General features: G+C 43.1%; 1 protein-coding gene across 8 annotated transcripts in view; it reads right to left on the bottom strand.

The window, feature by feature from the left end:
- The window catches only part of CACNB4 (calcium voltage-gated channel auxiliary subunit beta 4), a 231,839-nt gene that overhangs the window by 32,464 nt on the left and 185,641 nt on the right, over nucleotides 1-13,734 (bottom strand). For 6 of the 8 annotated variants that reach the window (XM_081095537.1, XM_081095538.1, XM_081095544.1 and 3 more), the window contains 5 exons: nucleotides 7,648-7,778; nucleotides 5,453-5,529; nucleotides 4,061-4,080; nucleotides 3,756-3,836; nucleotides 2,376-2,434 (listed from right to left, as the gene is read on the bottom strand). In XM_081095537.1, the coding sequence (XP_080951663.1) occupies nucleotides 2,376-2,434; nucleotides 3,756-3,836; nucleotides 4,061-4,080; nucleotides 5,453-5,529; nucleotides 7,648-7,778 (368 nt within the window). Of the gene's footprint in view, nucleotides 1-2,375; nucleotides 2,435-3,755; nucleotides 3,837-4,060; nucleotides 4,081-5,452; nucleotides 5,530-7,647; nucleotides 7,798-13,734 lie in introns of all 8 variants that reach the window. The other 2 variants (XM_081095543.1, XM_081095542.1) reach the window with 1 other exon arrangement.

Raw genomic sequence — 13,734 nt, 5'->3', positions numbered from 1 at the left:
CATTTCAAATCTTTAACATTGTTGTTTATAAGAATGTTATGTGGGGACAAAAACAATCCAACACAAACTTTGGTGGTGCTATGAGATGGAATTTGTTCAGTTCAAGGGCTGTTATGGGGCTACAAGAAGAGTCACTGCTCAGATCTTTTTCAGGTAAAGGTGCCACAGTTTAAAACCACGTGACTTCAAGCATAGCGGAAGGATGTCTGCATGTGCAGCCAAGAAGACTGAAGTCTGAGCCATGCATGTTAGCTGCCTCCAATCCACAGAGGGCTGCATCAGGGGAAAGGTTATGGCCCAGATCATCCGAGGGCAAGACCAAGACTAATACTATTAAGTTAAAGTCAGAGCTCAGCTGTTGCTTTGCAATGCTTTCTTAAGAAATGAATTCCCAAAAACCAACAGTCTTCAAACAGAAGCAGGTTAGTGGTTGTTAGAGAAAACAGATTAGAATAAAATATATTTTACATTTTTCTCCAACTCCGATATTATATTCAGTGCTGTTTTTTTTTATAATTAACTACTTTATTATTTTCCTATCTTTTTTAAAAAGAGGGGAATAGGATAAATCCACGATTAGCTTATAGCTCTTTAGGCTCACTAGATGAATTTGGCAAACACTATTATTTGTTCAATAATATTTATATCCTCTTCCTCCTGGGCACATAGCTAAAGTATATATTTCCCAGCCTCCTTTGCAATTAAATGTGGCCATGTGACCAAGTTTAACCAAAGAAATGCAAGAATCAGTGTGTGTCACTTCCAGGCCGGCATGCTTCTTTTCCCGCCAGATGATTGGAGAGACCACCCTCGGGCCGAGGGCCCCCAGTGATGGGTGGAACAAACTTTCTGCCCAATCCTCCCCTTCCCCATATCTTCCAGTTGAGGAACATCTGCCTAAGACTGTCAAAGGAGGAACAACAAGCTTGTGTTTGAATCATTATGCATTTTAGGATCTATTCATTAAGGCACCCTGGCCTATACTAAGGTAGTTAGCAATTCACATAATTGCACTGAAGCATTCTGATTTCTTGAACTAAAATCTCAATTATTAGAACTAAAACCTCAGTTTATTTTCTTTGTATATAGCCCCAGAAAGGAATGACGATTTTAATACAATTATCCAGAAGCGTTTCCTTTGACAAATATATACAATTTGTACTTAAAGCATTATCATGTTTTCTTTTTTCCTAAAATACCATATTTATTAAAATACTTGGTAAGTTGGCTTCATTTAGCCATACTTTTTAGTCCACACTATTTATATTTTCTTCATTTTAATAAATCTTCGGGTATTTGCAGGTGGTTATTTTTACATGGATTGCATTCTGCATGTGAAAGAGCTTAGCACTTAGTGTCAAGTCAATGTGAACTTTTTAGCATTTCTCTGCAAAATACAGAAACTTAAATGATAAAATTATCTGATGCCTAAAGACTGAGCAAGGATATATATACAAAATCCTATATAATAAAACCCTAATATGCAAATAGACTGAACAGCAGAATGACTAGTCGCTATGATGTGCACTGATCACCAGGGGGCAGATGCTCAATGCAGGAACTGCCCTCTGGTGGTCAGTGCACTCCCACAGGGGGAGTGCCACTCAACCAGATGCCCCGCTCACAGCTGGTGGTAAGGAGTGAGGGGTCCCGGACTGCGAGAGGGATGTCTGACTGCCAGCTTAGACCCGATCCCCCTGGGGTGGCAGGCAGACATCCCCCAAGGGGTCCTGGACTGTGAGAGGGCACAGGCTGGGCTGAGGGACCCTCTCCCCCACCTCCAGTGCACGAATCCCGTGCAGTGGGCCTCTAGTAGACCAATAAAATAACAAGGTAATTTATAGTAAAACAAACCCTGAGCTAAGCATCCAAAGAAGTACTATTCTCCACAAAATAGTCACTTTGAGAGGCTTATGATGAAAACATTTCTCACACTCTTTTTTTGAGCAAGTTGAGTACTTTATATCATATCTTTATATAACACACACACACACATATACACGTGTAATTCCCAAATGATATTACCCAGCTTGACCAGCGAGCTACTATATTCATCATAATTATTCTATATTTTAAATTAATAATTTCAATAAAACAAGTTTGGTCTGAATTCACCAACAAGTGAGAAAATAACGACAGACACATACACTTAAATAGAATAAATGGATTATTTTCCTTCTCCAAGCCCTTTTTCCCTTGGGGAGTCAACGCTATCCTTCATTTCTTCAGATTTCCAGAGCTCTTTCATTGTATTCTTCCCTGACTACTGACTTTTAGCTACAGATCTTCAATTGCTGAAAACACAGACCCACAGATCAATCCATCATACAAGTTTGATTAAAGGAAAAAAATACAAAAATATCTATATGTCTCACCTCCCATCAAACCTGTGCTTCAGGAAATCAAAGAGGGCTTTCTGCATCATGTCTGTTACCTTTGCAGAGGTGAGAAAAACAGAATGAGGCAAACACACACAGAGAGAAAGAGAAGTCAAAAGTAAGGAGGTGGAAGGGACGGGCACTGTGATTGAGCGAATATGTTATGACAGCCAGTCCTCTCCAAGGGGTAGGTTATTGTTGAAGGCATTTTTCATTCTTAACCACCCACAGTTACTAATTTTCCCCCTTGGTTCTCCTTCAAGGTGTGGAGGAATAAACCAGCAATATTCACTAGACCCCAACCCTCCTCCCTTATGAGGGTTTAGAACTACCCCCAAGAGACCACCTCAGGCTAGCTTTGCACACAGGTGCTGCCTGTCCTTGACACACCTGAGTGGTGTTTGCCTCCAGTGAGGAGCAGCTAGAACCCCTCAGACCAGCCCCGGGCTCAAGCAGTCCTGCTAGTCTGTGCATGTTGCTAAAAATTCTCTATGCTCAGGGCTAGATTTCTGTAGCTCACTCTCCTGCTCTTCCTCTGACATTCCCCTTCAAAGAGAGCAGAGAGAGGGAAGGGCCAGGGAGAGGAAGTGGAAAGGAGAAAAAGAGCTGGGAAGGAGATGGGATGCTTAGATCTGCCTCTAAGAAATTGATGAGTTCATTCAACAAATGAACACTGTGTGCCTACTAGGTAAGGGCCAGACATTGTCCTAGCTCAGTGGGAATGGTGCCCTGGAAGTTGCCCACCTTCTGATGTCAATGTCCCACCTGTTACCTGTGCTAGAACAAGGTCCAAATGGCAACATCTGCCATGTAGCACATCTACATCTTTACTCTTTCCTTCCAACCTGGTATCGGGAAGAAGTTCACTAATACTTTTAGTGGAGTTTTTCCCTTTATAGGTCTTTTGAAATAAATATGCAGAGAAATATTTGGTGGACTATGCCATCGACTTGAGCACCAGCAGGGTGAGATTTGGTGCTCTGAGGGTTTAGGTTTGGCTGGCAAAGTGCCTATATGTCCCCTTCTGCTGTTCATAGCCTATTATTTCTAATGGGAATGGGAACGGTTGAGACAGATAAAGTCCTTTTCTTTGAATGTGTTGCACAGTAAACCTTTTAACAGAACTTGCCATTGTCAATAGTTTGAGGGAGATATTTATTTCTAAACAATGTAATACATCATAGATGAGAAGTGTGCCTGGGGGAGCGGGGAGAAAGGGCGAGGGGCGACCCAAGCCCCACACTGCCCCATCCCCGTCACAGGCTGAGAGGTGGCTTCTGTGGGCACCCATCTGTAAGCAGGCCCTGGAAGAGCCAGCGCTGTTTCCTAGATTCTTGATCTAGAACTGAATGAAGCAGAACAGGCTGGTGTTTGTACCTCATAACCCTTCAGTGACGGCCCCACTAACACCACCGGACGCATGGATGGCACAACATCGTAGGGAGGAATGTGCTCCGTCTGAAAGAGATGATTTGACACGGGTGACAAGGTGAGGATGAGTGCGCCTCCTCGTCAGCCACAATATTCATAATTCTCAGGTCGAACAAAAACTGATGGCCACGGGCCCCCACCGGCGAGGCTATCCCTTATTTTATAGCCACTCGGACCACTGAAATGGAGCATGGCAGGCATATGCGGAGAGAAACCTTAACAGTAGATTTAAAAAGGAAATACTCACTTACCACTTTTTGCTTCTGTTTGGCTAAAAGACAACAATGAGAGCCATATCAAAATATGTAACATCTGCAAATGATAGTACATGACTTTAAAAGATGGAATAACACGCCCATTTGTGCCTGTAATTCTCATCATTTCACTGTCACCCTCTCTGCAGAACGCCGATGTTGAGGACATGAGAAGACAGACACCTCCTGCCTGTGTGAATGACCTCACATCCTGATCTCATGTTGGGTGGGGAGGGTGGACTTCACAACAACACTGGAAGCTCTGGGCCAGCTCGGGCCACAGGCTGCTTCCTGCTGAACGCGGCAGACAGTGCGGCTGAGGTCGACTTGGGCAAATAAAATGTGATAGAGGGAAACTGAGAATAACAATTCGGGTCAAAATAATCATCATCACCGCAGTCACTCATTCTTTTTGGATTTTGCAATCCTTTATGTATTCGTCAGGCTTTTGGTTCACATTCCAGGATACTGATACATTTTTCCTACGAGGCTGCTCCTAATTTCAAATAAGTTTATAACCAGTTATTCCTATTCTTTTTTGTTTGTAATAGTGAAAAGCTGCAATGCCCTAAATGTCCAACAAGTGGGATGAGGCAAAATATACTCAATATCTGATTAAGGTGGTTTTGTGGCCACCCAAGCAGGTCCAGTCCATGTGGGGGCGACCCAGAGACCTAGTTGGGTTCACCCACACACTCAGAACTGTTCCAGAACCGATGCCGCTCCCTGCAGGTATGGGCCAGGAGAGAGCCTGGACTTGTCATTCCGAACTGGTAAGACGGGATGCCCTAATGCAGCATCAATTCTGGGCCAGAATGAAAATAGCCCAGAGGAGTCAGGAAGTATGGGGGGAGGAAACTTCCTGCTTGAATACCCCCACAATTTCCAAATGCACAACTCCTGATTGGGTCACCACTCTCCCTTCATTACCATTCATTTCAGGGCTCAGCTGCCTGCTGTCCAGTGAGAACTGAGGTCATCTGGGCCCAACCCTCCCAATCTCCACAGCTGCCCATGGAAGCTGAAACTGAGTGTTTTCTTGAGAGTCTACAACTTTTTTTTGTTCTTTTGAATTGGTCCTCACCATCTTAAAGTCTGTTGGGTTCATGAATGGAATAATGAACTAGCTTCACATGGGTTTACACAATGTTAGGTAAATAAGATTTTTCAAAATTATACAAATATCTAAATTTTTAGTACCACAACTAATCTTTAAATCCAATCAAATTACTATAGAAGACGTGTGAGCAATGACATATTAAGCAGGACAAAAAATCTTAAAATCACGCCTTTTAAATTGTTTCCCAATCAGTAAGAATACTTGCATGTATATGCAAATATCAAGCAATGAATGCATTCCATTAAAAAGAGTTTAGGTGAAACTCTCACCTGCTGATGTGGGTGTTGCTCGAAATGTCCCTGATACCATTTCTCCAAGACTTGAAGAAGAATTTCCACTGGACTTCCTAAAATATAGAAAAGGGACTTAAGAGTCCTTCCCCAGATCCTTTGAAAAGAGAGCTAGACAGCACAAAGCTTTCTTTGGCCTTAATCCTCCTAGATAATTCAAAACACACCGCATCCTGTCCAGAACAAACTTCAAGAGTCTGTCCAAATGTTTTCTTTGACCTCATTTCTCAGAGAAAACGGAGAACTCACTGGGACCTGGAAATATTTAGCATAACTCTCTCTTCTGGTTACTCGATGCAGATATTAGGCATAAGAACGTTTTTGTGAGCGGCTTGCTTTTCACTAGCAAGCTCACCAGGGCACCACTCCAATGTCAAACTCAGCTCAAAGCAAGCAGTAAGAGCTGGAAGACATGTTTCTTCTTAGAAGCGATTATGTGGGGATCAGAATTAAGCTCTGACAGCTTTGCGCCCCAGGATAGAAGATCATCAGCGCTGTTCTCCTCACGTGGCTCTGGAAGCTTCCCTGCAGCCCCTGGGGGCCCTCAGGGGCCCACCTCCCCACTTCTCCACTGTCCCCCCTTTTCCGTGCTTCAGAGTACAGCCCCCAGGGTCAGAGCGATCTGATTTCTCGTCCTGGCACATCAGATCACATCTCTGCGTCTTAGTTTCCTCATCTATTGACGGAGGAGCTACACCTCCCAGGGTCAGTATGAAGAAAATAAGATCCTATCTGTAGCTCTTGGCCTGACTCCTGCACCTTCTGCAAAGTAAGCTTTCAGTTCAAAAGGATTTAAGTCTAGAATGATATTATGGGAAAGGATAAGTAATAAAAATAATAAGTAAACCAACAACTTTGGAAGTGATAATGAGACATTTATTATTTCATTCAACGTATCTTTATTGAGTATCCACTGATCTAAAAATTAGGGGTGCAACAGTGGGGGGAGAAATGCAAAATCCCTTCACATATGGAGACAGATTCTATCTGTGGGAGATACTAGTGTCAAACAGATGCATAGGCAAATATATAGTATTTCTCAAATTAATAAATGCAACAGAGAAAACTAAGTCAGGAGGGAGATGGGAAATGGGTACAATTTTAAATATGGTGGCAGGAAAGGGGTCACTGAAAAGGTGGTATTTAACGAAGATCTGAAGCAGATGATGGAATGATCTGGTGGGAATATGAAGGAAAGAGTTCCGGTAAGAGGAAGCAGCAAGTACAAAGGTCCTGAGGCAGAAATGTAGTATGGATGTGTTTAAAGAGCATTCAGAGAGAGAGGAAATTTAGAGCAGGGGGAACAAGAGGAATTAATAATTAATAATATTATAGGAGTGTCGAATACCAAACAAAATTGATAAGTAAAAGTGGGGCTGACTGTACTTTTATTTCTATCACTGTTTAAGAGGTTTCCCTATGCCAAAGGCAACAGGACCCCTAAACAGAGGAGTTATTGAAATAGAAAAGGATCTAACAGAAAAAGGAGGTTGAGGGTCAAGAGAAAGAACTGCTTCTATTTTAGGCCTTACAAAAAAATGACAACACATATCCAATCAAAGCTTCCATGTAGGCTCACATGTGCATGCGCCATATGAGTCCGATTTCTCTAAGGCTCTGCTGTATCCCTGGAATCTTGAAATACCTGCACCCTGAGATATGTGGCTACTTCATTCATTCCCTAGAGGCGGATCCATCTGAAGGTAGGCAGAGTCTTTACCTTATTACCAAGACATGGCAGGTGCCACAAGAAGCCCCGGGTGGAGAAGGTGCTACTGGTACCAGGACCCACATAGACCACTGCATTCTGTGCCAACTAGAGAGACAGTCTCTGAGAGTGAACCAGGAAGAGCTAGGATGCCCTCTCAGGCCGGCTCCCACTTCCTGTACTGAGAACCACGCCCTATGGGACCCTGATGAAGGACAGCTTAGATTCCAAGCAGCGTTTGCTGAGGCTGTGGCAACTCATGTGGATTCCAGTGGTGCCCAGCTTCAGGGAGAATGAATATCTGAAACACCTGTGTGTCCATTTCAGAAACACCTCATACATAGTAAAGTATCTTTTACTTTGAAAGCACAAAGTTTGAACCCAGGAAGCAAACTTGAAAATATCGCCAAATGTTCCCACACCTCCCCACACCTCCCCGATGTTTATAGAAAGGAGGGAGGCTTACCCTCCGTGAAAACGTCCTCTTTTTTGTTCTTGCTGAATGCGGATGTTCTCCAGTCTGAGTGGACTTGGGATGAAGCCAATCTCACAGCCCTCCTTCACCAGCCTTCCTATCCACCAGTCATTGTTATACTTCTGGAATGCAGAAATAAAACTGCTATCAATAGGAACATACTTATCTTCACATCCCACTTATTAATTTCAGGGGACCAGAAGGACGAACCACCATTCATAATATATATTGTACTATATTATATATATATATAAACACAAAGGCAGGGTCTACAAACTTTTTATCTAAAGGCCCAGATAGTAACTTTTTAGGCTTTGCTGTCCATATACTCTCTGTTGCAACGACTTGAATCTGCTGTCGTAATGGGAAAGCATCCACGGACAATGCAGAAACACGTAAGCATGGCTGTGTTTCAATAAACCTTTTCTGTCCAAAAAAAAAAAAAAAAAAAAAAAAGGCAGACGGGCAACAGTTTGCAAATCCCTGGCCTGCAGTCAGGTCCTAACCTTTGGATCCTTTGGTCCCTATCAAAAAGCCTTAGCCAATTCTTAGGGAACAGATTGTATAAGACTAAACATGTACCGGTGTAATTGAAATTCTGGAAGATAAGATAGGCAAGTCTAAAATGAAAACATTTAATAGTCTGCTATTTGTCAAAAGCTTTTAGGTAAAAATCTATGATCCTCTCTGTAATCTACTCTCACTGATGAAGAGTTATAATCTTCTGAGGGGAAGCAGAGTTTACAATCCCAAAATAGGCCACCCCAAATATTACTTTAAGCTGATTATTTTCAAGAAATGAAAGACTCAGGAAAAAACCATTGACCTTCTCCCTAACTGCCTAAAAGAACTTAGAGGACCCGCTCCAGGAAGGGCAATATCATCATAGATAACTATAGTTTATATTTTTATATAACTATAGTTTAATATGAACCATAAGATGCTTTTTCGTCTCCTTGTGAATTGTCTTCCTGCTCTCTGCAGTGCCAAACCGCACACACACACACACACACACACACACACACACACACTTTCTCCTTAGCTCCAGAATGACATATAAATCGTAACTGCCCAGTCTGTTCTTGGGGAACTCCTGTAGGTGCATACATAGTAAATTTGGTTGTCTCTCCTGGTACTCTGTCTCATGTTTACTTGGTTATTAGACTAGCCAGAAGTATTTAGAAGGGAAATAGTACAATTTTTTCCCCCCACACTTCCAAACATAGGTTTGCAAATCAAGGTCCACCTTCCTACCTGAAGAAAAAGAAGTCCAAGCCTACAGAGAATAAACATATTCTATATGTGGATGTGAATTTTTTTTTAAATAACCTCCAAATGGCCTGAGCCCAACAGGGACACCAGGATTTCTATTTAAATAAAGTTCCATGACCGTAAACTCAAACCACCCATGCAAAGACTTCAGTCAATATAGGGGGAGACTCTGTCAGTGTGACCCATTTGAAGGGTCAGTAAAACTGCCATTATAACGATAGATTTGCAGAACCCTAGGGTAGAAGGCACATTTAATCCAACCGACCTGCCTTAAGGAAAAGTTTCAGCTAGGGATTTCTAGAGAGCAGATATTGTTTACACCCTTCGGAGATGATTCCCAGAACGTCCTTTATTGCTTTTATTAGTGTTGGGCAAGATAACTCTCCAGCTTTGATCCAAAAGTATCTTTTCCCCCCCCAAAATGTAACAACTTTATATAGTACACTTTGCTTAGCTCAGAAAAAATGTGGAATTTATATGCACGTAACATTGACACATTGTGAAGGAAGAATGGATGGTTTCATTGCATCATCACAGCACGAAGTTCTGCATAACTGTGAGTAATTCTGAATAACAGCCTCACACTCAAAAGCAAAAAGATGTGGTTGAAGGGTTTAGTGCCTTTATGTTGCACACAGCTCCTACATAAGGCACACATAGCATGCAGTATGAGATCGCACCGAAGAAGCATGAGTTGAACCAATGTAAAATTTTGAACAATCTAGGTTTTAGTTTTTCCCATCTTCCTATCTTATTTTGGGATAATAGGCCTGAAGTAAGAGGTATATTTATTTTAGGATTAACAAAAGGCAAAAGGACCCTTTTAGAATCTTTGGTGCACAGGACTGGTATTGAAATTTCACTGTGGTGGGGACAAAACAGACCCTGAGTCATAGTTTCCTGGGGCTTAAGTTATTTCCTGAAATTAAGTGAGCCCACTGGAACACTAATTTATTAAATGGTATCCAAGTGACCTTAAAGGGCTTCCTGAAATAGTTACTGCAGCTTCCCAATATGTTTTAACTGAGTTATAGGAAACAGCCAAAGCCCAGAGAGAATCTGAGGCAACATAAATGAATGTTCTTTGAGCCACTTGAGAGAAAGTCACTGTATACATTCAAGAGTTCAACTGGCGCATCATTTGGTGTAGGTGATAAGGAGAGCTGCAGCTTTCCTCCGCATTTACTAACTAAGCTTTTTCATTACTGAAAAGTACTTAAAACAGTGCATGATAGATGGCCCATGAGGCAATGGATGGGAGGAGAGGCTACAGCTTCATTCTAGAAATGTGTTCATTGGAGTTGCTCTTCCAAGAGCATGTGCCAGCTTCCTGGCAAGGTCACCCCCGTGTTCCACTCATTCTCATCTTGATCTCCCTAAAAGGATTAGTGCTTTCTCTTTCTAAGGTGTTTCCTTATCTGATATTTCAAGGTTTGAAACAAGTGGCTCTAATCCACATGCGATTACCAGCTCAATGCCATGCATCGAACTGCCAGATTAAAGGGGTCATTGATCAAGGAGCATATGGATCAAAAAGCAACCGACAGGGCAAACTGGGAATACTGGCGGGTTGGGGGAAAGCAGTAGAATGCAGCAGGGTGGGCATGCTGGTGTGCGCGAGTGTGCGTGAGGATGGAAGAGGTGAGAGCTCTTACCTTTGAAAGTTCTGCTTTTCCTCGGAAACGGAGAGTGTTGGCAACTAATGAATATGGTTGGCCGTTTTGATGGGAATGGCGAGACAAAATCTACGTAACCGTTCAGAGACAGGGCACATGTTTCAGGCCATGGGCTTTTGTCTTCCAGGCAAATGCCGACCGTCAGGAAAGCACACTCCATCAGGCTGAGGCTTCATCGCCTCCCATTACCCAGGCAGTCTTGGCCTGCACTCATCTCTTTCCTGCACGTTCAGTGAAGAAGTGTTCCCCTCCCTGTCAAAGGTCTATCCCTGCACTTGGGCTCTGGACCCCACCCTTCTTGCCTGCTCAAACACTTTACTCCTTTGCCTGTCTCCTCTCCTCTCCTCTCCTCTCCTCTCCTCTCTTCTCCCCTCCTCCCCTCCCCTCCCCTCCCCTCCCCCTCCTCCTCCTCCTCCTCTCCTCCTCCTCCTCCTCCTCCTCCTCCTCTTCTTCTTCTTCTTCTTCTTCTCCTCCTCCTCCTCCTTCTCCTCCTCCTCCTCCTCCTCCTCCTCCTCCTCCTCCTCCTTCTTCTTCTTCTTCTTCTTCTTCTTCTTCTTCTTCTTCTTCTCTCTCTCTCTCTCTCTCTCTCTCTCTCTCTCTCTCTCTGTTTGTTAATATCAGCATGTACAAATGTTTCCATAGCTCCTGTCTTGAAAGGAAACTGCTTTTGAATTCATGCCCTTCTCAGTGTCATCTTCCTTAAGAGCATTGTCTACACTTGAAATATACTCCCCTTCTCTCCTCATCCCATTTCATTTGGCTTCCATCTCTTCAATTCCAGACAGTGGTCCCAATGACTTCCTTGCTGCTGAGCACCATGCTGCCAATCCAATGTCCATTCCTCACTCCTCACCTTGGGTGACATGTCCCATTTGCCACAGCTGACTGCCTCCTCCTTGACGACACACTCCCCTCTTGATGTACACATATCGCTCTGCCCTGGTTTTCCTCCTCTATCTCAGACTTCTCCTTTTTAGTTTCCTAATTTGTTGAATCTTGTCATGTTCACCATCTCTGCAGGATGGGATTCCTTTGGGTTTGATGCAGAGCTACCTTCTCTCCTCCCTCTACTCTTTTTTTTTAGTAGGTGACTTCCTTCATTATCACAGCTTTAAATGCCATGCTTAAACAAATGATCCAAATTTATTATCTTTGGCCCAACCCTTTCCTATGAACTCCAGATTCTTATAGCTAACTTCCTACTTGGTATCTTCTTTGAAGTGTCCACTCCCCAACCGCTCTCCCCATCTGTCCTCTCCCCGCCCAAATAACATCCATCCCAGTTGCTCAATTTCAGTTCTTACTCTGAGTCCATCACCTGTGCTCTTCACTGAATTTCTATAATATATCTCAAATCTGTCTACTTCTCTCTATCTCACTGTCACCAAGCTGGCTCGATCCCATGGTCTCGCACCTAGAATGATGCTAATGGTCTGTCTGATTCCATACTTATCCCACTCCCATCCATTGTCTCTACCACAATCAGAGAACCTTTAAAAAATAAATTCATCTCACTTCTCATTACGTGCAGAATAAAACCTGAAGTCTCACCATCACCAGAAGGTCCTACCTGACTTGTGCCCTACTTGACTTTTACAACGATGACTCCTGCAACTAGGCCCCCTGGCTCACTGCATTCCAGCCGCATGACTTTCTCCCAGTAAACTGATTGTGCCAGGCTATTTTCCTACCCCAGGTCCTTTGCACATGCAGATTCCTTGTTCTAGAAGGTTCCCCCTTGCTCTAAGGCTGGCTTCTCCTCATCCTTCAGGTCTCTGTTTAAAGGTCACATTCTCACAAAGGCTTTCTCTGATCACCCCTATATTTGGAAGTATATAACCCCCTCATCCTTATATTTAAAAAATTTCAGCATTTGGTTCATTTCCCCCCCGCCCCAAAGAATTCACAATGTACAATTATTAATACGTTCATTATGTGTGTCCTCAGTAGAATTTAACCTCTAGAGTGTCGGGGAGCACAATCGCGTTCCACCGGTCCTTCCCCAAAAGTGCAGGGAGCGCTATCACGCTCCTCCTGCAGTGTCACTATTAGATGCTAGTAGTTCACTCTTTATTGACAGATGGCACCTAAGTGCAGATTACTTATGATGCCGAATGTTTGTAGTTCTAAAATTGACCACTGGCATTTATCTGCCTAATTTGTTTCCTAAACTGCTGTAAAATCAGCAAAAATGCCTTGGCAATTTTAGCATAGCTCCTAGGATATTGGTTGGTACTCAAAGGGTTAAGTCTATGAGAAAAGGATCTACTTCATTTATAGCTGTTGAATATCTGCAGGGCCTGGCATATACTATAGAACGATATCTCAAATGAGTGACTATACAAATGTAGGTCACATGGGTATAATGCAAGGAGAGTGAGACATCTGTAGATATCCAGATGTTTGACCCACTTAGTAATAAATAGTTAAAACTATTTACATACGTCCCGGTATCACTAATGCCATGGTAGAAAGCAGAGTTTCAAAGACAGTGATTTTCAAAATTGTTATATATTTACCATGCAAGCACCTCAGTGACATTAAGTGACATGTTTATGCTGATCACATTCTTCAGGCTCCTCCATTCTCAGGTTTCATCTTATTGTCCCGCCTCTATGCTCTCCTTTTCCTAAGGTCTAATTTCCAATGTTTCCTCTAGTGGAGCCAATGGAGACTACCAAGTAGGCCTCTGGCCCCATCAGAAAATTCCTCCAGTGTAGGCCCCCGGCCCCATCAGAAAATTCCTCCAGTGTAGGCCCCCGGCCCCATCAGAAAATTCTGTGCAGAACAGAGAAGGAAGGCAAGGCTTCCCTCCTGACTCAGCCTAATTCTTGTGCCCGTTTTCCAGATGCTGTCTTCTCCCCTCGACTCCAGCCCCTCCCTCCTTCAGCTCTGCCTTTCCCTTCCAATATAGTTCACTGGGTTCAACATCTCAGCATGGAAAATGTGCTTAAATCTTTCCCATCTTAAAAACAAACAAAAAAAGAAAAAGAAAAGCTAAATTTAAAAACAACGCCTCAGCTCTTTATCTTCTCCTGACTGGGGCCCAGTCTCCTTTCCAACGGCTAGCATTTAGGAAGAGAAAATTGCAATTCCGCTTTTCTGGCATCCAGAATATATGGATAAAGTT

The sequence above is a fragment of the Myotis nattereri genome (genome assembly GCF_964212035.1).
Source record: "Myotis nattereri genome assembly, chromosome: 7".
Classification (NCBI taxonomy): domain Eukaryota; kingdom Metazoa; phylum Chordata; class Mammalia; order Chiroptera; family Vespertilionidae; genus Myotis; species Myotis nattereri.
The sequence above is the reverse complement of the archived record's forward strand: the minus strand, read 5'-3'. Positions and strand labels throughout refer to the sequence as shown.